Raw genomic sequence first — 26,635 nt, 5'->3', positions numbered from 1 at the left:
CTGTCTCCTGACCACTTCCAATTTGCCTTGATTCCTGGACCTAACATTCCAGGTTCCTATGCAATATTGGTCTTTACAGCATTGGACCTTGCTTCTATCACCAGTCACATCCACAACTGGGTATTGTTTATGCTTTGGCTCCATCCTTTCATTCTTTCTGGAGTTATTTCTCCTCTGATCTCCAGTAGCATATTGGGCACCTACCACCCTAGAGAGTTCCTCTTTCAGTATCCTATCATTTTGCCTTTTCATACTGTTCATGGGGTTCTCAAGGCAAGAATACTGAAGTGGTTTGCCATTCCCTTCTCCAGTGGACCACATTCTGTCAGACCTCTCCACCATGACCTGCCCGTCTTGGGTGGCCCCACATGGCATGGCTTAGTTTCTTGACTTAGACAAGGCTGTGGGCCGTGTGATTAGATTGACTAGTTTTCTGTGATTATGGTTTGTGTGTCTGCCCTCTGATGCCCTCTCGAAACACCTACCGTCTTACTTGGGTTTCTCTTACCTTGGACGTGGGGTATCTCTTCACAGTGCTCCAGCAAAACGCAGCCACTGCTCCTTACCTTGGACGAGGGCTATCTCCTCACAGCCATCCCTCCTGACCTTGAACGTGGAGTAGCTCCTCTCAGCCCTCCTGCGCCAGCTGTGTAACTGTGGGCAACTCACATAATGTCTCCTCAGACTCATCTACAAAATGGGTATAGAAGTAGTTCCCTACCTTATAGGGTTGCATAACCTGCAGCATGATTAAGTGTCTTGGTAAATGTTTGATTCTGCCTGGTTACTGTGAATTAAAATACACCAGTGACTTCTGGCCATATGATTTATAATAGTTTGACATTTAACTAAATGGTAAAACTATTTATTTTTCCCACCCCTTTCTAGTCCCCTTACCCTGCTTTATTATTCATATTTTCTCCCACCAGAGTATTACTTTTAAGACAGTAGAGCTTTATCTTGTTCACTGCTGAAACAGCACCCAGAAAAGTACTGTACATATTAAGCCTTCAGTAGACACTAGCTGAATGAATGGTGCAAACTGTCAAAAGGGAAAATAAACCATACACCAAAATGTTCATTATAATAAAAAGTGTGGATAAATCTTTCTCTAATGGCTCCCAGTCATATATTTTAAAACACCAAATGCTATAATAAAAACAAGTAATTTATTAAAATTTGAAGGTAAAAACATAATTTTAAAAGATTTAGACCTATGTCAGGCGTGATAGAGTATGGATGCTTTCTTGAAATTCAAAATCAGATCTAAGAGTATCACTTTCAGAATGTTCAAGAAGATTCGGTTTACTTCTAGTTGTCTTTGATGAAACAGTCAGTATTTCACTCTCTTTCTTAACAGAAATGTGTTTTTTCGAAGACTCGCTTTTAATTGGTTCATTAACCAAAGAGCTATTTTGCCCGATTCCTTTGGTTTTCTGCTTTACAGGTGAGTCAGAGCAGGAATGCAGGTCCTTCCCAGGCTGTTTCTTAGCAGAGTGCTTTTTGATATATTCACCTGTTTTGGTCATTTTTTCTGAGGCAGGCCTGCTATTTCTAGATAATTCGTCTTCTTTTCTTTGACTTCCAGTTCCACAAATTACATCTGCTGGAGGAGAACATGCTCTAGCAATGAAATCTTCAAAAGACTCCTGCCGCTGTTCTGTGACTGGGACTCCCAAGTTGTCTTTGGAAGTCTCTAAGGTCTCCTGAGTAGAGGCTGGGGCATGGAAGGTGTTGACAGGCAACGGAATTCTAGCATCACCTGTAATTTTCTGAAACTGGAGAGAAAAACAAAAGACAAGACAAAAATTCAGTGATGAACAAGGCCTACCATTAAAAGCATTCAGTCGCTTCAGTCATGTCCAACTCTCTGTGACCCTATGGACTCATAGCCTGCCAGGATCCTCTGTCCATGGGATTCTCTGGGCAAGAATACTAGAGTGGGTTGCCAGTTCCTTCTCCAAGGGGTCTTCCTAACCCAGGGATCAAACCCATGTCTCTTCAGGTGTCCTGCATTGTAGGTAGGTTCTTTACCTCTAGCACCACCTGGGAACCTATCCATTAAAAAGTGGAGTCCGAAATTTCAATGTTACTCTGTGATCTTATTATTAAAACAGTCAGTTGATAATTTAGAAGATTTCAGAGCCAGTTTTTTTCTAATTATATCTTCCAAGTGATTCTCAACTTAGACATATCCAAGATTATGTCTGCTACATTTTCAGACTTCAGTGTTTAGGGTAGTTAGTACCTATTTTCTTTCCCTTACTAAAAATAAAACCCTATTCTCTAAGAAAATTAATTTCTTTTCTATCCTCCAGGTCAATGTAAACCAGTTTTTTTACACAGTTTTACAAAATGGAAAACATGTAAAAATGTGACCAGACTGTGTATCCAAGCTGTCAGTTTCCAAGACCAGTTTGAGACTGGCTAAGGTGAGAGCTGAAGGCTCCGCGTAAGGCTGGAGGAAAAGCTGACAGGTTTCCCCCTCCCATTCCCATAACCAGGTGACTCACTATAGTATACTCCCTATGAACCATGTCTGGACCACTTATTTTAAAAAATTATCTGTATCAGTACTTGTACCTTCATTAGTGTTCCTTCATTGTAAGCTGACTGCATACAAATAGAAACCTAGATAAAATATGAATAGAATAGGCATTTATACAATTTAAAATTTAGGATATTTTCTCTAAGGTTTTCTTTCTTCACTAAGGATAGTTTGCTTTAACTCATAAATTTTCAAAAGAATTTCCAGTTTTCTTATTTACAACAATGCAGTATCATGAAATTTACTGGGCACAAATGTACTAATCTAAGATATCGGAAAGGAGCTCAAAGAGGCTTCTAGCTCCTCAGCATATGAACTCTCAGAGACCGATCATTATTATCTTCTTTCTGACGTGGAAATTTCCTTTTTGCTAATTGCTCTTAGAATCGTTAAGTTCTGTTCTGTCCACTTACTTGGATATTTTGCATTTGTCCTAAGGCACTCTGCTGTAAGTCTGATTTTTCTTCTTCAAGTGCCTTCTTTTTTTCTTTAGGTGGACTACTAACAGTAGAATTCATCTGGGGATGACCTAGTAAATGAAAATCTGACTGATCTATACCAGCCATTGTGGCCAGCTGCCCAAGCCTGGACCAGAGGAGAAAAGGAGAAAAAGACAAAAGTTACTATAATCACAGAAGAGCAGCTTAGATATCCTCAGGCCTACAATCAGGAAATACTTATAACATCTTAAAAGCCAACACCTACCCCAGACTACAAGCCTCTCTCTCCCCCAAATTCTCAGCCCTTTCCAGGGTTATCTTCTGGGATACATCCCATCTCCTTGCCTATTACCACTCCATTTCAAACACTCTCACTAGCAGCTTCAACATCGACCACACACACCATCCACTGCCTCTCACCTCCATTCCCACACTCCACTACTATTCCTCCAGCTCCCAAGAAGCGTCTGCTTCTTCCTTCCCAACACCAATTCATTCCCTGACCAAACAGCACTCCATCAATTATCAATCTCCACTTCCCTCTTTCGACAAAACTGCTCCTGGTTGAGACCTGACCTGCATCTTCCCTATACAATTGTTTTTAAGTCCAAGACAAAAACAATCTTAACTCAAACTTATTGAAGGAGAAAAATAAGTGAAAGGCAGTAAAATTTTTATCCATTCCCAAATATTTTCAATTAAAATTGCCTTCAATGTAGTCTTTACAAAAAATTATACCTACTAATTACTCTGTCTACAGGTTACTTGTTTATAATGGGCTTCCCACTCTACCAAAGCAGGCTCCCCTATTTGCTTTTCTTTATAGATTTACTCATTTAAAAAAAAATCAACTCTATTACCTATAATTCGCTGCATTTGGCTAAATATGGTCATGGAAGTAATAAAAACCGCTCAAGTTCCTCAGCAAACTACCTCTAAAGTTACAAAGAGAAGAATGCCATGAAGAGAAAAGAACTAACCCAGCATCTTTAAGGAGATCCAAGAAAGCATGGAACTTCCGGAAGGAATTCTCAATGCTGCCCAAAACACCTTCATCATCCAGGATCATGCTTGTCAATGAGTGTGCATGAAGGGCTTCAGACAAAGAGAAGTTTATATTTCTTAACTGGGCATTTTCATGTTCCAACTATAAAAGAAGATTGAAAATATTTGACATGATTTTTTCTCACTGTCATCAAAAGAAAACAAAAGTAGTCTCATCTAGTTTAAAGAACAAAACTAAAACATTCAGAGTGCAATTTGTTGTTCAGTCACTCAGTGGTGTCTGATTTTACAACCCCGTGGACTGCAGCGCACCAGGCTTCCCTGTCCTTCACCATCTCCTGGCATTTGCTCAAACTCCTGTCCATTGAGTTGGTGATGCCATCCAACCATCTCATCCTCTGTTATCCTCAAATGTAATTAATTTGTAATTAATCTAACTCTCCATCAGTAAAGACAGAGACCACATCACATAATAACCGAAAGGCAGAGGCACTCAACAAAGTTTCCTATACAACATATAAATAAATAAATATATACAATATATAAATAAACTGAAATGATTGTTTTATTAACGATCTTTCAAAAGATCAAATTTTAAACTGGTTAAATTCATAATGGATCCTCATTCCACATTAGAAAACTACCTGCTATTAAGTTTGCCTTAAATTAGAAAACGAAGCACAGAACCTAATTTGAACAAAGCATATTACAACTCTGCTGAATGTTAAGGAATAACTTTAGTGAGCAAAATATCTAATGCTTAAGTTTAAAAGTCCTAAATCATAACCAGCCCAATTTATTAACTGTACCATCACCAATATTCTCCTTGGCTTTGTGAAATATTCACTCCCATGCACTCTTCTTTAGATCATCATTTATGATTTGCCCTATATAAAAATCAACTCTAGTATTTCTCAGAAAGGCCATTATGTTCATGATGCCCTCATGTCTTACATAAGCAGGTGTTTAATATTTATTGAATGAACTAGTGTCCACCAATCCAGTAGATGCCCTTTCAAAAATCCCTCCCTACACTCACCCTGTAATAAATTGTATTTATATCGAACGTTTTAGCTTATGCTCTGCTTTCATGCACATTACCTAATGTAATTCTCGCAGTATGTATTTTTACTTTCATTGCATTCTTACTAGTTTTCCAATCTTATATTTATTTAAATGACTCATTTTCCTAATTCACTGCCAGTAAAGTCTCATCATGTCATTTATGTTACTAGATATACAATACATACACAAAATATGCTTTCTTGAATTGAATAATCATGAACAGAAAATAAGCTAACATCATATAAAGCACACACAACACACAAAAAAACAGATTTTTGCATTTTTAAAAACATACCTTCTGGGATACGTAATAATATATATAAACTATAAGCCGATGTCTAAAAGGAAAATGGGAAATGAGAGCTCTATTTCATCCTGTATTTAGATCATATGATCACTAAATACCAGTAAATGTGAAGGTCCATATGATACCCCCAATTTGCAATGTATTAGTTTTCAAGTTTACAAACTATATGCATATGGCTTAAAATCAAATCAAAATAAAACCAAGAAACTTTCAAAAGTGTAAGAAGAAACTTGTTTACCTCACTGACTCGTTTATCAGCCTTAAGCCTTATGACTCTTTCCTCCTTTAACTGCTTTAGGCACTCCTCCAGTTTTCCCTAGTGTAAAGAAACAGAGTAAATATTATACCTAATTCATAGTATGATATTCCAAGGCATTTCCAGCTATAGATTTCATCATGATTTAGGGGCAGAGCCAGAAGTGAACTCAGACTTTAATCTGCTACCTGGAATATCATATCATGCTAGTGAAATTAATTACTGAAATATATCAAATTAGCATAGTAAAGATTTATTTAAATCCCACTCTTTCCAACATAAATCTGTGGCAGCTCACCATAAAAGGTGTATGCGTATAACATAGAAATATTAAGACCAAGAAAGAAAAATTCCACTTTTATTTGTGGGTCTCTTCACAGCAGGAAGCCGTATTAATGAACATGCTTAACATACCCGAGTTACATAACTGCAGATTCAAAAGCATTTTTTAAAAAGAGTAATCACTTTTAAAGCAACTTACTATATGTTAAGCACTGTTCTGGAGTTTCCTGGGCATTAAATATGAGGAAAGAACAATACTAACTTCATGTTATCTTACAGATGAGAAAACGGAGGCAGAGAAGCAGAGTAAGTAGAGCAGCACAGCCAAGCTCACACCACTAAGTAGCAGAACCAATACTGTGAATTCAGGAAGCTGGGTGCCATTCCTGTCCTTAGAGATAGTAGTCTTTCCATTCACCAAGGTCAGTAACATAAAATGAACACTGGTAAACTCTCACAATTCTTAAGAACTCATGAAATCAAAAGACGCTTACTCCTTGGAAGGAAAGTTAGGACCAACCTAGATAGCATATTCAAAAGCAGAGACATTACTTTGCCAACAAAGGTCTGTCTAGTCAAGGCTATGGTTTTTCCAGTAGTCAGGTATGGATGTGAGAGTTGGACTGTGAAGAAAGCTGAGCGCTGAAGAATTGATGCTCTTGAACTGTGATGTTGGAGAAGACTCTTGAGAGTCCCTTGGACTGCAAGGAGATCCAATCAGTCCATTCTAAAGCAGATTGGTCCTGGGTGTCCTTTGGAAGGAATGATGCTAAAGCTGAAACTCCAGTACTTTGGCCACCTCATGCGAAGAGTTGACTCATTGGAAAAGACTGATGCTGGGAGGGATTAGGGGCAGGAGGATAAGGGGACCACAGAGGATGAGATGGCTGGATGGCATCACCGACTCGATGGATGTGAGTTTGAGTGAACTCCAGGAGTTGGTGATGGACAGGGAGGCCTGGCGTGCTGCAATTCATGGGGTCACAAAGAGTCGGACACGACTGAGCGACTGAACTGAACTCAACTGAACTGAAGACACAGGTCCTTGAAGTGGAGGACACTGCTTATGGGTAGGCAGAATTCTAAAAGAGATCCTAAGATTCCTATGCTGAAGTACACAATCCTGCCAGTTTTTCAATCTAGGTGCTGTAGTGAAGGGATTTTGTAGATGTAATTAAGGTTCCAAAATCAGTTGCTCTTAAAAGAGAGAGATTATTTTGTGTGGATGTGATATAATCAGGCATCCAAGGAAAAGGAACTGGACTTCTTCTAAAGATCTGAAATACAAAAGGGACAAGAGGGAGATTCCTCATTGCCGGCTTTGAAGAAGTCAAGCATGATGTTGTGGCAGGGAATACAAGTAGGAGGCCTCTAGCAGCTGAGACTGTCCCCCAGCTGACAGTCAGCGTGGAAACAGGGACCTCTATTCAATCAAGTGCAGGATCTGAATTATGCCAATGAGCTGAAGAAGCTTGCAAGTATTCTTTCTTGGAACCTCCAGATAGTAACACTTTCAGACTGACATCTTGATTTTAGTTCTATGACACTCATGAGCTTTGTTGAACATCCAGTACAAACATGAACATCCAACATTGGGGGCCTGATGTCTTACACTTAAATTTCACACACTTTAACACTCTCTGGAGGGAACCCACATGTTCCCACTATGTATCTGAGTGGAGAACTCAGTCAATGCTGTGCCTGAACCTACGGAACTGTGAGCTAGCAAAATAGGTATTATTTTAAGTCAGTAAGAGTATAGTAAAGGAAAATTAATATATTACTCAATCTCCAGGTTCAAGAACAAAATAAATGACTGTTATTGTTTTAAGTCATTGTTTCTGGGCGGTTTCTTATGCAGCAATAAATAATCAGAATACCTATGAAAACAGTAAGGTGTATTTATACATTTTAAATGCTTTCAACAATCACTTAAAGAATAAGGAATTCTATTCTATGTTATCATTGTGAGAGGAACTGGTATCACTTTATGGACAATAACTTTTGGTACACAGCAACAATCTTACATCAGCAGTTTACCCTAAGGAAATCAGAGATGTGAGCAAAGATTTATCTACAAACATGATGTCATAAGATTATTTATAATCAAACTCTAGAAGAAAGCTAAGAGACTCCAAATTGGGGTTGGTTTAAATAAAAATAGCACACCATATGAAGGAATGCTCTATGAAACCACTAGGAAAATAACGATGATAAGCGGGCTCAACCAGAGTTAATGAATGGGCCTGAGGAGTTCTATATTCAGAATACATCTGTGTGTTTTTCTTGGAAGATGGTCCATAAGCTTTATCAAATTATCTGATTTAGAAAAATATTTAGTGACATGAAAAAATATCTTTAATACCTTTTTAAGACAAAAGAGCAGAGGTGGCTTTTATTTCCTTCAATAAGTTGTTCACTGCTTTCAAAAATTTGCTCAATGAACATACTTTTATGCTCAGAACATGCTTTAAAAATTGACAGTCTAATAACTTCAAATTCTTTAAAGTTTCATTACTAAAGCCAACCAAGTTTTCAATGGGAAAAAGGAGAAAAATTCCTCCACTTTTAATAGAATGGTTAAATAAATCTTCTAAAATTGATTTCAAAGAAATTCTAAACAAATAAGAAAACAAACAAAAAACCCTCACCACAGTCTGAGAAAAGCAGACTAAATTACAATATTCTTGACTGGTTCTAAATAGCACACTAACGTGCAGTAACATGAAATAGTTTCTCCCTCTAGTGGAAAGTATTAGAACAGAGCATTAAATTTTTCTGAAAAAGTGAACCCCTCTCCTACAAAATAATTCATGTCCCTTAAACAGAAATATGGAACCAAAAAAATTAGAAAGTAAAATTGCTTGATATTCTATTACTTAGGTAAGACTAATGATAAGGCTTTGGAGAAATCTTTCCTGTCATCTGCTCTCCTTCCTTCCTTCTATACACTGGCTAGGTTGCTTTTTCTGGAACCAAGCTCCCATCATATTGTATATCATATCAATATAATTTAAATATATTTAAATCATATTGTATACCTTTTTTAATATTTAAAATGATTGAAATCAATCATTTCTCATATAATCAGGGGATTCATAACCTGGATTTTTTTTAAGTGGGCTACAAAATATTTCACTGAGTGGGGTTGCTGTTGCTAAGTCACTTCAGTCGTGTCCGACTCTTAGCGACCCCATGGACTGCAGCCCACCAGGCTCCCCCGTCCATGGGATTTTCCAGGCAAGAGTACTGGAGTGGGGTGCCATTGCCTTCTCCACTAAGTGGGGTTGGTCAACTATTCCTTTGATTACACATTTAAATCCTTTCCAACTTTTCAATATTATAAGACAAAATAACCATTTTTATGCATGAAGACCTTTTTCCATATTTAGAAAAACGTTCTGGCAACAAAGCCATAAAAATGAGGCTGAGATCAAAGCAAACGGATGTTTTTCAGGCTTTGAGGTACCTATCCCCAAACTGCTTTCTAAAAGATTCCTAAGATTTTATACAGCCATCAGCAATGTATCACTTGGTATATAATCACTACAATAACTTTTGGCTTATTTCCTCACTTAGAATGCAAGTTATTTGAAGAAAGAGGGTGTATTTTATTGTTTATCCCCAGAACCTGCACCTAGCACAAAGCAGTCAGCCATTAAATAATTGCTGAATAAGGAAAATCCCTACCAATGCAAGTTGTATACAGTATGAAAGATGTGTGCTTTTTCTGTAACTGGATAAGTGAAAACTTGGCATCTCCCTTAAGTGTGTACTTCTTTGCTTATAATTAGTAATTAAATTTATCTTTTAAATTATATTTTAAAAATTCTGAAGCAAAATCCTGGCCCTATTCGTTAGCTCTATAATCTTGGACAAGTTCCATAATGCTAGACCTCAACTTTCTTATCTATAAAGTGGAGATAAGCTCCCACATCACAGAGCTCTTGTGAGAATTACATGAGCTAAAGCATGTAATAAAACATGAGCTAAAGCATATAATAAAACTTATAAGCACTCTTTAACAAGAGTGCTTGGTACACAGAGTATGTTCAATTAATGTTGAGTGAATGAACATGTGAATGCAAACAGCAGTGAAAGGCTTAAAATGAAATAGTCTCGTCCCACATCCACATCCAGCACCCTGCTGCTGCTGCTGCTGCTAAGTTGCTTCAGTCGTGTCCAACTCTGTGTGACCCCATAGACGGCAGCCCACCAGGCTCCCCCGTCCCTGGGATTCTCCAGGCAAGAACACTGGAGTTGGTTGCCATTTCCTTCTCCAATGAGTGAAAGTGAAAAGTGAAAGTGAAGTCGCTCAGTCGTGTCCAAATCTTAGCCACCCCATGGACTACAGCCTACCAGGCTCCTCCGTCCATGGGATTTTCCAGGCAAGAGTACTGGAGTGGGGTGCCATTGCCTTCTCCATCCAGCACCCTAGAGGTGACCAATTCTTTGAGCAGGTTTGCAGGTTTTTACTTGTAAAATATTATATGCATATTGAGAAGTACACAGAACAAAAGTGTCAATGTGACAACTGAAAAGCTGCAGGTGTTGGGATTTTCAGAGTACATCACTGATTTACTGAGTGTACTTCTCAGATGTAGTGGTTTCCCCAGGATTCAGAAAGCTGTCATGGATCAGACAGACAGCAGACCACCAAACAGTGACTATGACCCATAACTTACACAACTTACAGTAACTTACATAACCCATAACCACCACTCAAATCTGCAAGTACTTGTCAGCATCTTAAAGATCCCACATATCCCTCCCTCATCTCAGGCTTCTTTCCCCAGTTATAAACACCATCCTCATTTCTTGACAACCATTTCCTTTAACCTGGTTGCATCTTTCACGATATGGAAAGATAGCTCGGTTGGTAAAGAATTCTCCTGAAATGCAGGAAACCCAGGTTTAAATTCCTGGGTCGAGAAGATCTGCTGGAGAAGGGATAGGCTACCCACTCCAGCATTCTTGGTCTTCCCTTGTGGCTCAGCTGGTAAAGAATCCACCTGCAATGCAGGAGATCTGGGTTCGATCCCCGGGTTGGTAAGATACCCTGGAGAAGGGAAAGGCTACCCACCACTCCAGTATTCTGACCTAGAGAATCTCATGGACTATCCATGGGGTCTCAAAGAATCATACATAACGCAGCAACTTTCACTTTCAACTTTATGTAGAGGATCACAGTGTACACTGTCTTCTCTATTTTATTTCTTTCACTCAACACTGTTTTAAAAAATTCATCCAGATTGCTATCTGTAGTTATATTAGGTTGGTGCAAAAGTAATTGCAGTTTTCTGCATTGTTGAAATTTGCTATTTGATGTTGGAATACATTCTAAATAAATGTGGTTATATTGATATATCGTTTTAATGTGCATTCTTACTTTATTTTTTTTGCTAATGATTTATTACTTGCTGTTTTTATTTAATACTTATTTTAGACTATGGAAATGATAACTGGCAACATTAACAACACATTTGGCCCAGGAACTGCTAACGAATGTACAGTGCAGTGGTGGTTCAAGAAGTTTATAAAGGAGCCAAGAGCCTTACACATGCGGAGTACCGTGGTCGGCCATCAGAAATTGACGATAATTGAGAGCATCATCAAAGCTGATCCTCTTACAACTACATGAGAAGTTGCTGAAGAACTCCACATCAATCATTCTATGGTCATTTGGCATTTGAAACAAATTTGAAAGGTAAAAAAGATTGATAAGTCACTCAGTCGTGTCCAATTCTTTGAGACCCCATGGCCTATACAGTCCATGGAATTCTCCAGGCCAGAATACTGGAGTGGGTAGCCTTTCCCTTCTCCAGGGGATCTTCCCAACCCAGGGATCGAACCCAGGTCTCCCACACTACAGGAGGTTTGCCAGCTGAGCCACAAGGGAAGCCTGGGTGCCTCATGAGCTGACCAGAAATTTTTAAATCATCATCATTTTAAAGTGCTATCTTCTCTTACTTAACAACAATGAACAATTTCTCAATTGTATTGTGGTATGCAACAAAAAGTGGATTGTATATAACAACCAGTGACAACCACCTCAGTGGGTGGTCCAAGAAGAAGCTCCAAAGCACTTCCCAAAGCCAAATTTTCACCAAAAAACAGTCATCGTCACTGTTTGGTGGTCTGCTGCCTGTCTGATCCATGACAGCTTTCTGATTCCTGAGGAAACCACTACATCTGAGAAGTACACTCAGTAAATCAATACGATACTCTGAAAATCCCAACACCTGCAGCTGGCATTGGGTTGCAATGGCAACACCTGACCTCACGTCACACAACCAAAGCTTCAAAAGTTGAATGAATTAGGCTATCAAGTTTTGCCTCATCCGCCATATTCACCTGACCTCTTGCCAACTGACTGCCACTTCCTCAAACATCTTGACAGCTTTTTGCAGGGAAAACACTTCCACAACCAGCAGGAGGCAGAAAACGCTATTGAAGAGTTTGTTGAATCCTGAAGCATGGATTTTTATGCTACAGGAATAAGAAAACTTATTTCTTGTTAGTAAACAAGTGTTGACTGTAATGGTTCCTATTTTGATTAATAAAGATGTGCTTGAGCCTAGTTATAATGATTCACTGTCTGAAACCATAATTATGTTTGCACCAGCCTAATAGTCCATTCAATTTTACTCCTTGAAAGCTTTTCCACTGTACAAACATACATAATTTATTTAATGTTTAACTCTTACAGGACACTTTGGGTTTTTTCTGTTTGTCCTAACGCATGCGCATGAATCCTGTTGTACCGGTTATTCTGGTGCATTTACCCAAGGCGGGCGTGAGGGCTGCTGGGTTACAGGGTATTTATATACCTTCAGTTGATGGAGAGTGCTAAAGGCTTTTCAAAGTACTATTGATGTATACTTCAGTATAAGCAGGGTGGAAGGTTCTCATAGTACTCCAGGTCTATAATACCTGATGCTATCAGACTCTGTCAATCTCACTAGCATGTAGTTTTTTTGGTTTTGGTTTTTTTCTCATTACTTAATGAAGTTGGGCACTTTTCCATGTTTACTGGCTATCTGGATATCCTTCTTTATGAAGTTTAAGAAAACTAGTCTTATTTTTAATTTTCCATTTCCAAATACTATACTTACATGACTACTTCTGACTAAATTTGAGGCAGTATCTGTTAACTTTCTAATTTACTAGGTAAGGATTTAGTTCCTTTACACTCTTTCCTATATCCACACTGCTTAGTAAAGTTATGTCATTATTAGTTTTTCCACTGGTCATGATCTCTTCCACATGTAGTGATATACTTAAAAATCTATATTGCTGATCAACTATAAACTCTTTCAATGTCCCGCTTTGTAAAATGAGGACATTCGTGTCATTTCCCCTTTTTTCTACCCCGTCTACCTTCCAAACCTAGCTTTTATATTGTCAAAGTTGAAATTTATATTCTGTTCTATGTGCAGTTAGGCTTCCCTGGTAGCTTGGACGGTAAAGCATCTGCCTACAATGCAGGAGACCTGGGTTCGATCCCTGGGTCAGGAAGATCCCCTGGAGAAGGAAATGGCAACCCACTCCAGTATTCATGCCTGGAAAATCCCATGGACCAAGGAGTCTGGTGGGCTACAGTCCATGGGGTCACAAAGAGTCCATCACATCACTGAGCAACTTCTCTTTTTCTTCTTTATGTGCAGTTAAGTTTTCTGTTATTTGAGAGTCAGTATGGAGCAATGTTTAAGAGAAGAGGCAGAAAGCCTGAACTCAAAGCCCCGATGCAACCATAAATCAGGGACAGGCTGGGCAAGTTCCTGCTGTGGCTTAGCTTCCTTTTCTGAAAAGCAGGAATGATACTAGCTAACACCAACCTCATAAGGTTATTCAGGGCATTAAATGAGTTATAGGCATTAAATGTGTTATTCAGAGCATTAAATGAGTTATATGTTAAAAACACTTAGAATATAATATATACTGAGTACATACCAGGACACGATACGTTTCAGTACATACTAAGTGAATACTAACATACTAAGTATAGTTCAGGTTAGTTATTTGTTACTACATGCAAGTTGACAATAAAAGCTGCAAACCAAGACAGTATTTCTACTATTACAGTTAAATTAATATTGCCCACTGCAGACATACACTGTGTCTCTACGTACAGATTATACTTCTTATACTGTTTCTGTGTCATTACCCTTGTACAGCATGACCATATACCCTCAGATGCCTTGGGGTGTTCCAGTTTATACCTGCTGTCCTGATGTTACAGAAGTATAGTGACTCCTTACATTATTAGTGTTCTGGTTTGGACAACAAATTAGATAGGTGGTCACTGCCTCTGTGTGTCACTGAAAAGGGGGACACCTGTAATGTCAGGTTAAAGTGGATTCTTCTCTTGCTCATCAGTAGTAGTTTAAAATCTACCATAGTTTAGGGAATTCACTGGCTATTCACTATAGGAACTCACACTTTCACTGCCAAGGACACGAGTTCAATCCTTGGTTGGGGAACTAAGATCCTGCAAGCTGAGGTGCAGCCCCCCTCCCACCCTCCAAAAAAATCTACCATAATTTAGTTCACTTCATGTTTATGTCAGTGTAGCCTTTTTTCCTCTGGAGTTCAGTTTCCTCCTCCTCCTCCTCTCCCTCCTCCCTTCCAACAGTATCTAATGCATAGTAAGTACAAGACGCCTCAATGCGTTTCTAAGCTGTCAATCACACAACTAATGGAAGGTTCTCAAATCTATACCAGCCGACTCTGCACTGAATCCACTGTTTCCCGAATCCCCTATTACCTTCCTTCTTAGTTTATTCCCTCATTTGGCCGGATTATTTCTACAAATAACTTGTATAGCACAGGGGGTAAGCTTTTCAAATTTCTTTATGTACAAAATATCTTAGACAGCCTCCACTTATGACTGATAGTCTGGCTGGATACAAAACCCTAGGGTGAAAATTATTTGCCTGAAAAACTTTGGAGTTATCTTTCTAATGCCTTCCAGAATCCATGGTGCTGATGACAACAATGATAATGTCAGATTTTCTTTGTTTTAGGTGACCAGTATTTTTATCTCTGGAATGGATGTATCTTTTCAGTATTTTAAAATTTCATAGTGTAGAGTATCTAGGTAGAAGCTATTTTTGTTTAGCTGTTTTCGGTTTGAGGCCTGAAGCTTACTTTCAGCTATGTGGAATTTTCTTGCCCTTTGACAGCTTCCCTCCACTTTTTTCTGGATCTAGAATTTTTAATAGGAACATGCTGGACCTCCTCGATGCAGCCTCTCCCAATATATCACTTCTATCACATTTTCCATTCTTTCTTTTTTATATACTGAGAAATTTCTTTAATTCCTACTGAATTTATTTCAGCAACCACATTTTCATTTCCAAGAGATTTATCTGCTTTCTGACATTCCCTTTTTAACACCCTATTCTTATTTTAAAGTTTCCAGCTCCTTTTAAGGCTCTTTAAGGACACGAATTAGGGTTTTTTCTTAAATTATTTTGTTCCCTAAATTTTCCCTGGTCCTACTAGGATTTGTTTTTACTCTTTTCCCACCTCTCTTGTTGTAAGCTTTACTCAACTACGAGGCGTATGATAGTTATTTTCTATTTAAGAATGAGAGCAAAAAGCTCCCTGGAAGTCACTGACTGACTGGCTTTTCTAATGCAGGAAAAAGTGGGTAGTGACTATAATAGGATACCCCCAGGCACTCTTTTCTAGGGTGTAAAAACTCACAACAGCTGCCCTAGTTGTCTCCAGTTTAATTTTTTCAAAATGAAATTATCTCATTTCAGGAAAGTGAGGGTGGGGCTGGGATTCGACTCTTTCAAGCACAAACTCAATGAGCTCCCCCTATTTCACTCACCTGCTTAAGTAACTTCACTCTCTCCCCCACATGCACCTCTGAGTATGGAGCTATTTCTGCAGGGGGATCACATTCCCCCTCAGCTGCAGGCGGTCCCTGGGCATATTGTAGGTGATGGTTCCCCTTGTTCTACTGCTTCAGTTTCACATTCTTCCACTTGTCTCCTGTCTTTCAAAGATATTCTGAAATCTCTTGATTGTTGGGGGTTTATATATTTAAACACTTTGATACCATCATTGTAATGTCTTGTTAAAACAAAGAAGAGCTGAAAGGGTTCTCGGAGCATCCTGGATCTATTCAGTAGTCCCAGTTTATAAAACTTCTTGGTCTTTCCCAATGTCTACAACTGCTTTTAGAAATATCAATACAACACCCCGACCTACTGGTGAAGGAAACGAATACAACACATCTAAAATGACAACAAATGTGGGTTAGATGCCTAGGGTCCTGTCTTACTCTGCAACTTACCAGTAAACCACTTATGTGCTGCAAATTGTAGGTGCTCATTTATAAGATGAAAAGAGGGTAATTCTACATGAACTACAGATTCCTCCTACTGTAATATTTCATAATGAAATTTCTCTATATTATCAGTAATTTGAACTAAAAAACTAAAATCTTAACTTTTTCTTTTAAAAATCAAACAGTAATTCCCATTGTCCTTTAATAATGGGCTAGTTCAAAATTTATCAAGATTTCATACTAAAAGAAAATCATACTAAGTGATTTTAAAAATTGAACACAGACTTTGTAGCACAGTAACAAGGCACCGTGAAACCATGCTTCCCTTATTTTCTACAAAGTATCGGCTCTGCATTTAAGTGGAAATAAAATTAATATATTATTTGGAAGAGTAAAAACTTCTTATGAAGATCAATTTTTTTTTTCTGTCCATACAAAGAGAAGTATGGAATGACATTGGATGTCCAGTTTATTAGGCAATATAATGGAGCTTATTGCTGTTTTATTTTTAGGAAAGGAGAATATCAATATTGAAACATTTTTTCAACTTTTCATTAAAAATGAGGCCATACACCCCTCCTATAAAAAGAACTGTCAATTTTCTCATCTGTAAAACAAGGACACTGAATCAGCTGACTACATTCATTCAGAACTCAATTCCTTCAAGTTTATCTTAAAGATTCTCCCTATATCTAATATTAAGGTTCTAAAGAAAAGCAAATATGTAACTAGTGACATGTTTTGATTGTTTATTTCTTAGAGTTCAAATGTCCACCATTCACCTTGGTCTAAGCTAAGTTCAAGGGGATAAAACGCAGACAGAAGGGGAAAACAGAAAGCTCCCACACAAGTTGTCAAGTGTTGCAGTCAGACGCAACTAATCTGTTTGAAAAATAATCTTCTCTGTATCTTTAAAGTGATAACTTTATACCTGCAATGCTTCCTGTTTCAAATTGATTTTCTCTGGCTCTTCCTGAACACTTTCTGCGGAATCATCGACCTCTTCGATTTCTGAGGAGGAAGGACTCTCTATGGTCACAGTCACAGGAAAATCTGATTGCTTTAAAAAAAGAAGACAAAATTGTATAGAAGACAACATGAACAAGATACCAAATATCCAAATATTAAAGGACATTTAACACAAGCGATCTGAGGTATCAAGTCATTACTTGTAAATGTCTCCCACTGCTCCTTAGTCTAACACAAGCAATGACAAAGTAAAATTATAGTAACTTATTTTTGCTATGTTACTGTACAGACCTCTGGTGTACATGGTTAGGATTAGTATTTGGAATTATCTGTATTATTTTATTAAGTTTCTTTCATAGAAGACAAGTAAGGAGCCAGGGTAAACATTTTTTCTCAGATCACCTTTATACTGCAAACTAGAAATTTATTCTTCACCATCAGACACAAGTAGTCTGGAAGAAAATGTAGTTTTTAGGAGGACAATTCATCAGTAAGGGGACTGGTAAAGAATCAGACGAATAATTAGAAAGTCAACATATCTAAACTGTGAATAATAAACAGAATTTTTAAAAAAATTAGTCACTCCAGTATTTTTGCCTGGAGAATCCCATGGACGGAGAAACCTGGTAGGCTGCAGTCCATGGGGTCACTAAGAGTCGGACACAACTGAGCGACTTCACTTTCACGCATTGGAGAAGGAAACGGCAACCCACTCCAATGTTCTTGCCTGGAGAATCCCAGGGACAGAGGAGCCTGGTGGGCTGCTGTCTATGCAGTTGCACAGAGTCGGACACAACTGACGCGACTTAGCAGTAGCAGTGGCAGCAGTCACATATACATACACAATTAAAACTGACCTATCAAAACTTTCATTTTCTCATCATCCTTCAGTCAAAACTAGTGTAATTATAATTCAATTCTCCTATTGAGCTTCACTGCCACTGGAATGTTGTTCAATAAGACACTTCCATTTAAAAACTGACCTGGTCACAACCCCATAAAAGTCTGTAAGTCAAAACGATGTGTGTTAGTTTTATATAACTGTGCAGAAGACAACTCACTAGGATATCATTCTGACAAGCCCTGCAGGAGAGGAAACTCCCATTGGTAGAATGAGGCATGCACTCCTCTACCAGACATCCAGGGGCAGGACTGACACCCAAGGTGCTCTTCTTTTAATTTCAGCAGAGCAACTACACAGTCTCCTAAGACCACTGGCAGGATTAGCTTGCTCCAAGGCTATGAGGCTGTAAAAGAAGGCAAGTGTGCAGCCTTGGTGAGGAAGAAGGAACGCTCAGAGAGCAGAGGTTTGGGATATGTCGCTTCATATTGGCTTGAAAATCAGGAACTTGTACAGACAGCCCCCAAACAACATTTTCTGAAAACACATGAACACTCTTGGGTATGACAGCTCCACGTAAGGAGTTAGAAATTGCAATCAAGTTCGTTCTACTGGGTAACCACTGACTTGCGGACTGGAGAACCCACTTCCTTGTTTACAGACATAACCACAAGGTTCCCAGTGTGCCATATCCATACAACTACACAGAGGCAATGGGAGAACGACGAGACAGGTTTTAAATGGGTTTATTTCAGAGAGGGAACTGTTTTTTTGTAAGGCTCTGTTCAATTTAAAAAGTAAAGAGTATGATCTCCCACCCTTCCCAATTCAACCCCCTGTATACAATAAATATAATAACCACATACCTGCAACTGATTACACACATCACGAGCTTTGATTAATGGAAAACCCCTAAAAAGATATTAACAAAATGAAGTTGTATCTTGATGTACACACATCACCAGTTAATTGCATTTAATATAAGTTTTTAGTATCATGTACAATATCCACATAGAATTGTATGTAAAAATAAGTCAGCTCAAAACAAGGACCTGGAAGGCCTCTGCTATGAAAAAAAGTGAACAGAATTTAGCAGACCCGCTTTGTGACAACTCTATGAACTGCTGAGAGGCACCTTTGGCTCCTACATTCAGGGTGGTTGAGATTTCAGTCTACCTTCTTAACTGGTGGTACGAATCATTCTCTAATTTACAACTCCTTGTGGTGAGGATGGGCCTGAGATTAATAAATGTCTTAAGAAGAAGATATGAATACACAAAGCTCTTAAACTAAAGTGCAAAGACTGGGAATTCAATATTATAGTTTATGCTTTAAGAATCTATATTACCATTTACAAAAGTAGTCAGTTGTCCAATGGGGATTATAAATATCAACTAAATGTGAGCAATTGAACAGGTATTTTACATAGTAATTAATTACTTCAAGTACTATTTAAAATCAATTCTCTATGTTTTCTTAAGCAATTGTTAACACTAAATTTCATCAATGTGCTCAGATGCTCAGTTCTGTCTGACTCACTGTGATCCTACAGACTCTAGCCCACCAAGCTCCTCTGTCCATGGGATTTTTCAGGCAAGAATACTGGAGTGGGTTGCCATTTCCTCCTCCAGGGGATCTTCCCAACCCAGGGACCAAACCCACGTTTCCTGTGTCTCCTGCATTGCCAGGTGGATTCTTTACCACTAGCGTCATTCTAATTTCATGAATATTACCAAATAAGTCACTTGAAAATAACCTAGAGCAATTTATTTCATCTCGCAAGCCTAGAGCTATAGTTGAAAAATTTTACTCACAGCCCTATGACAAAATTACTATGAACTTATCCCTTGGATAAGTAATCAGCTAAAGCTAGTTAAGTCTAGTTTGACAAACTAAATCTGATTTACTGAATTAAGCTGGTTGATTTAGATTAGTTCTAATCCATATTTCTCATCCATTCTGCATTAAACCATTCCCAAGCCTAAAATGTCTTTTTTCCCATTCCTACAGATCCAAATGTCTCTTCTGTACTGTAGGGCTTGACTCAACTACACCTGCCTTTACTGAAACTTTTCTCATTGCACGATTGGAGAGAATTTTAGTCTCCTCAGGACACCCATGGGGTTACCTCTGTTGTGACACTTGAGAAACAACTTCAAACTCCCAATATTTTTTGTTTTTCTTTCTTAGAGGACTCATTAGGCAGAAGCCATGTGTGAGTTATCTTTCTTTCTCTATAGAAACCACCAGAGGCCTCCCACATAATAGAAGCTCCAAAATAAAGAATTCTAAATGACTAAAAGACAGGGAATGAAAATGCTCTACCTGTTCCTTTTTGCACGTTCTGCAGTACGCCATGGGAGGAAACCAGACACACCAGGCGGCAGAGGTTCAGGAGCATAAGAATCTTTACCAGTGGAGTGCTTCTTTCCATTACTTACAGGTTTCTTTGTGGCCAATCCTATGTTTGAGAAATCATGAAAAGAAGGAATCAAATGCACTAAAAGCCTACAGAGCAACTATCACATGCGTACACACTGAAAGGAATAAAACAGGTGCTTTACAATGACGTCAAGGCCATTAAAAACAGGATCGTTTTGTAAAAATGTTTTACATAGGCCAGCAATTTTTAAAAATGTAGTCCACTACAGTAACAAGTTATTTTAACTAAAACAAAAGTACTGAGGTATGCAGAACACGCAAAAATAAATTTTTAAAAAATCCCAAAGAATGATACATTTTATGTATCATGCAGAGACACTCAATCTGAATCTTAGAACCCCTTTGGCATTTCTGAATCCCAAGAATAGAGAAACATAAATACACCCATGACTTCTGCCAAATAAAATCTTTGGGATTAGACCAAAATTTCATTTTAAGATTAATTTTTCTATGTAAAAACAAATAAAAGTTATGACTGTATACAAGTTACCAGGTGGTAGATGAGTCAATGTTACCCTCCTATAAGTCTGTTGACCTTCACTGTTCATTTGATTTCATATAGAAAACACACAAAAAAAGTGAAACCCACTGGATGAAAGAGTGAAATGTGGAGACTTACCCTACACTTCAGTACTAAAGAGTCAAGTATTTTTATAAGAAATATTTGGTAGCAAAAAAGAGACTTACAAGCTAATATTTTCTTTAGAACAAAAAAATTCACATTTAAATGTTTAATTTGAACATTACTGAAAACAAACATCATATTAAAATGATTGTATTTATTTTTCAAACCTACTATACTTTAGTAGCATTAGGATGGTGTGTAAAATAAGAGTGTATGTGGTGATACAGGACAAATGTTTCATTAGTGTAGCTTACTGATAACCACCACATGATCCTGTGTGATTTCTTTGGATAAATTTACATGCCTCAAAATACAGAGGGGCTCAGTTCATTCTGTGCTATTTTGTTTTTTAACTTAATTACATTCAAGAAAAAAAGTCTATATGCACATGGTTTGTATGTGTACACCTTTACTTGCAGAAAGTAATGCAAATATATTTGTAATTAAAATTTTAAAAATTACATTTGGCTCTTTAGGAGATAAAAACATTTCTGATAAAAGCTCCCATCTTTTTAAGGCATACATAATTAATTGTAGATGGGACACAGTTCACACAGCTATTTAACTCCTATACTCACCTGGATCTACCTACATAGCCAGACATTGATTTGGCTTACCTCTATGTCTCCAGATAACTGAAGCAAATACAAAAGAAAAAAAAAAGCCCAAGAAATAAAATAAAATTACTCTTAAAATAGCTCAGTGAGCTTGCAAACATCAGTTACATTTCCACTTTGTTTAATCATGCTAAATTTAAAAAAATTTGTTTTATTCTCATTCCATGATGCCCTATTCTATACCACCACATACTAATGTTACAGAATTTCTAAGATGTTTTATATATACATGTTTTATTTACCTATATTTATATTTCTAATATTATAGCAAGTCAAATTAGCTATTTTAAGAATACTTTATACATGATATAAACTTTTAATAATAGTATATAATTAGTGTGATATAAAAATCTTAATTTCTTTTTATATACCATTTGATTGATTACTAAACTATTACTGTCTTAAAGTAACAATTGGCAGACAAATCATAAGCTATTTTTGATTTAATAAACACTTTGGACAACTTCTATTTAATACATTATTCTCTAAGCAAGCTGATTAATGGGGAATCAAAATCATACATCTTTTAGTAGGAAAAAAAAAAGAAGTTGTATTTCTGAAGATGCTTATAATAGCTTATTTCAGGTTATTTCCAATTTTTCACAAATTTCAATTGCAAAATACTAGAAGTAATCATCAACCAGGAAATATTGTCAAAATAACAAACCTTTTATGAAATGTAAACAGAAGTAACCAACAGAAGTTGGTTAATATTAACATCTCTTTAAATTCATTTATAATTTCTATATTCTATAAATTCTCATAATACATATCAAGGCAATTATAGTCCTATTAATAATATCTATGTGGTTAATACTGGCTGTTTTAATTTCAGCACATTGGAAAACATAAGGGCTATAAGTTCTAGTAGCATTAAAAAAAAAGTTACCAATTCTAATAGTAGCTTTTCCTTTCCGACTACCTCCCAAAATTATGGTTCTCTTTTTCTGTCTAGCAGCTTTGGATGGTTCCTTCACTGGTTCCTTCACCGATGGAGAAGTTATCCATTGGTACTGAGAAAGAAATAATAAATATGCCATTTAAGTTACAGATAATTTATGAAGGTTTGATTTTAATTGGAAATTAAAATATTTTAAGTTAATAAAAGGTTTCTGACAGCATTTCTGGGAACCTGAATTAAAGAATTACACAATATTTTCAAAAACAGAAAAGCCACTTGATTTGACTAAAAACTTAGTTTAAGATGGCCGAAAGTATCCTTATAATTTTTTTTAAGAAAGAAAGACATTAAAGTGAAATTCTTTCTAGAAGACTAAAACATGTTGTACCTCTGACTTGGCACTTCTTCCATTCTGGAGAACTTTTTTGATAATGGCTTTCATCACAGAATGATCTAAAGTAAAATAAATTGAAATGAGTATTTATTTCCCAATGAGTGGCTATTTCCATTTAAAAACAAAAGCCAACAAATTACTGCTTTTCCCATAAAATTAAATATGAAATCTACATTATATAATATATACCAATTTTTCCCTTTGTATATTCTAATTTCTTCCTCAAAACCTAAGATGCCATCTTGCAGACTGACCCCAGTGGCTACTATTTGGGTAGCAGCAAAGGTCAAATTTAAACACTTCGCATCTAAAGTGGCATTGGGTACCTTTGAATAGAAAGCAGAGTCTGAGAACTGTCCAGACACTCAGATACCTCAAAGGTATCTAAAATATCAAACCAAAGTCTCGATATTCCCTCAAAAGCTGCTCCTCCCATCAGCCCCCTTCTAAGTGGTACCATTCAGTTGTGCACATAATCATCAAGGACTTGACTCTCTGTTAATACCTCCTTCATACCCCACATCTAATCCATCTGCAAAGCTTGTTAGCTACACCCTCATAATACAATCTGAATTCAATGGCTTTTCACTTGCTCCAAACTTCCAAGCTAAGCTAAGCCATAAACATCTCTCATTTGGATCACTGAGACAGTCTCCTAACTGGTCTCCCTGTTTGTCTTTGCCCCAGCCCCCCAAGTCTATTCTCTATGCCAGGGTCATCTTATTGAGACATTATTTAGATCATGCCTTTTTCCAGTTTAAAACACTCTACTCTTTTAGAATAATCCATCTGGTCCCATCACTTCATGGGAAATAGATGGGGAAACAGTGGAAACAGTGTCAGACTTTATTGTGAGGGGCTCCAAAATCACTGCAGATGGTGACTGCAGCCATGAAATTAAAAGACGCTTACTCCTTGGAAGGAAAGTTAAGACCAACCTAGATGGCATATTCAAAAGCAGAGACATTACTTTGCCAACAAAGGTCCGTCTAGTCAAGGCTCTGGTTTTTCCAGTGGTCATGTATGGAGGTGAGAGTTGGCCTGTGAAGAAAGCTGAGCACAGAAGAATTGATGCTTTTGAACTGTGGTGTTGGAGAAGACTCTTGAGAGTCGCTTGGACTGCAAGGAGATCCAACCAGTCCATTCTAAAGGAGATCAGTCCTGGGTGTTCTTTAGAAGGACTGATGCTGAAGCTGAAACTCCGGTATTTTGGCCACCTCATGCGAAGAGTTGACTCATTGGAAAAGACTCTGATGCTGGGAGGGATTGGGGGCAGGAGGAGAAGGGGACGACAGAGGATGAGAAGGGGACGACAGAGGATGGCATCACTGACTCGATGGACCTGAGTCTGAGTGATCTCTGGGAGTTGGTGATGGACAGGGAGGTCTGGCGTGCTGCAATTCATGGGGTCGCAAAGAGTCGGACACGACTAAGCAAATGAACTGAACTGAACTGAACTGATGTCTTTACCCTGGCCTTCATGACTTTACAAGATCAGGCCCCGGCTAGCTCCTTGACCTCATGGCATACCACACTCTTCCTCACTCAGTGCTCTGGCTATGTTGGCCTCCGTGCTTTTCCTTAAATATTCCACCCACCTACATGCTTGCATCCTCATTGTCCCCTTGTCCTGAAATGTGCTTTCCCCAGATCTTCCATGGCTTGCTCCTCTCTTCATTCAGGTCTCCACTCAAACATTACTTCTCTGGTAAAGTTGTCCCCTAGAAAGCATATTCAATGTAGGCCTACCTGCCCTCCTCACTCCCTTTACATTAAGATATGTTTTTACTTCCTACTATCTAAAACTATACTCCTCATCTGTTTACTCATTTCTACCTGAACTCCTTCAGTAGAATGTAAGCTCCATGAGGGCAAGACCTTGTCTGTCTGGTTCAGGGCTTTATCTCTGGTTTAGTGCCGAAACCCGTATCTGGTACACAAAAGGTATTAAAAAATTTTACTTGTTAAACTGACAAAGGAATAAAGCACTTGTTCCAAGAATTGCACAAGAAGGAAATAAGGTGCTTGGCAGAAGCAAGATTACCTAGGTTCACCTTCAGAGTAGAGGTAAGAATGATTTACAAGTATAATTCACTTTAATTAGTAAATTATCTGCTGAAAACATAAGGGAAATGCAACATTTGGAAAGTGCAGCTGACCTTGAACAACACAGGTCTGTACTTTGTGGATCCAGTTACACAGATTTTTTTCAGTAAATATATACTACTGTTCTATTTGATCCAAGGTTGGTTGAATCCACAGAGGCAGAATCACTGACTGTAAAGTTATACCCAGATTTTCAACTGTGCGGGTCAGCACCAGTAACCCCAAGTTGTTCAAGGGTCAACTGTGTGGTTAAACACGTTAGTTTTTTTAAATCGTCAATACATTAAAAAGTGCTTTTGTTTTGCTATTTAATCAATTAAAAAAAAAGTGACCACATACCAACAAGTGGATTTTTTCTTATATCCAGAACAACCAGAGTTCTATTGGTTTCAAGGGCTTTTAGTAAAGCATTTGCTCCTTCATTGGTGAGGCCACACTGCTGCAGGTCAAGTGCTTTTGGTGAAAGACAAAAAGGTCACTTGCTAACTATACAGATTAAACACACAGACAATTCTCATTTTCCCACATGTGGAAAAGTCCTGCATAAAAGCAGTCATAGCAGGTTTGTAATTTGGGGTACTGAAAAAAAACATAAAAATATATGAACACACACATCCAATTTAAAAACCTCTTCTTGGATGTACAATGATTACCCTGCATTTAGTACCAATAAATCATCCAGCATATTTTATAATTACAGAACTGAAGAATAAATTGCATATAACCTCTGAGCACAAAACAAAACAAAATGAATCTCAGTTCATAATGAACAAGGGTAGTGGAAGTGAAAGTTGCTCGGTCATGTCTAACTCTTTGTGACCCTATGGACTATAAGTCCATGGAATTCTCCAGGCCAGCATCCTGGAGTGGGTAGCCTTTCCCTTCTCCAGGGGATCTTCCAACCCAGGGATCGAACCCAGGTCTCCCACATTGCAGGCAGATTCTTTACCAGCTGAGCCACAAGGGAAGCCCAAGAATACTTGAGTGGGTAGCCTATCCCTCCTCCAGCAGATCTTCCTGACCCAGGAATTGAACCAGGGTCTCCTGCACTGCAGGTGGATCCTTTACCAACTGAGCTGTCAGGGAGGGCAAGGGCAGTAGTGGCACTGTAAATCTCACAAGCAAAAACTGGTATAGCTCAGAAACTGCACTGCATTCTATTCATCATCATCTTGAGTTCCAAATCACTCTTGAAACTGGTTAAAAGGGGAGAACAAAGTAGAAAAAGTATAATAACTGCTTTAGAATAAAAAAGACAAAGAAGTCTAAGAGGATACAAATAATAACAAATTCAAAGAATATGTGAATAGAAAATACATGCCAAAAACCTCTCATGAAAGGATGTTGGTCAACACTTTCTGTAAAAGGTCAGACAAAATCCAGGACAAATGATCATGAATTCTAATAGCTCTGGGGCTGAACAACCTATTCATTTAAACCAAAGTTATCATCAGTACAAAAGCATAGGTATTAAAAAATACTAAATGAAAGGAAACTATCATCAGTCTTTTTCTAAAGTGCTATATGTCCCTGG

General features: G+C 37.9%; 1 protein-coding gene across 2 annotated transcripts in view; it reads right to left on the bottom strand.

Annotated features, from left to right (window-relative positions):
• Positions 1–1,147: 1,147 nt before the first annotated feature.
• Positions 1,148–26,635, bottom strand: part of CEP78 (centrosomal protein 78) — a 35,186-nt gene continuing 9,698 nt past the window's right edge. Inside the window, exons 6-16 of one of the 2 annotated variants that reach the window (XM_027549521.1) lie at positions 25,441–25,554; positions 22,990–23,054; positions 22,590–22,713; positions 20,342–20,477; positions 18,883–18,928; positions 17,138–17,266; positions 5,604–5,681; positions 3,969–4,135; positions 2,962–3,133; positions 2,584–2,631; positions 1,148–1,778 (exon numbers count right to left, since the gene is read on the bottom strand). In XM_027549521.1, the coding sequence (XP_027405322.1) occupies positions 1,215–1,778; positions 2,584–2,631; positions 2,962–3,133; positions 3,969–4,135; positions 5,604–5,681; positions 17,138–17,266; positions 18,883–18,928; positions 20,342–20,477; positions 22,590–22,713; positions 22,990–23,054; positions 25,441–25,554 (1,643 nt within the window). In that variant the 3' untranslated portion in view covers positions 1,148–1,214. The remainder of the gene's footprint in view (positions 1,779–2,583; positions 2,632–2,961; positions 3,134–3,968; positions 4,136–5,603; positions 5,682–17,137; positions 17,267–18,882; positions 18,929–20,341; positions 20,478–22,589; positions 22,714–22,989; positions 23,055–25,440; positions 25,555–26,635) is intronic. The other variant, XM_027549522.1, reaches the window with a different exon arrangement.

The sequence above is a fragment of the Bos indicus x Bos taurus genome, chromosome 8, assembly GCF_003369695.1.
Source record: "Bos indicus x Bos taurus breed Angus x Brahman F1 hybrid chromosome 8, Bos_hybrid_MaternalHap_v2.0, whole genome shotgun sequence".
Classification (NCBI taxonomy): Eukaryota; Metazoa; Chordata; class Mammalia; order Artiodactyla; family Bovidae; genus Bos; species Bos indicus x Bos taurus.
Note: the sequence above shows the minus strand (reverse complement) of the source record. Positions and strands in the feature narration are given on the sequence as shown.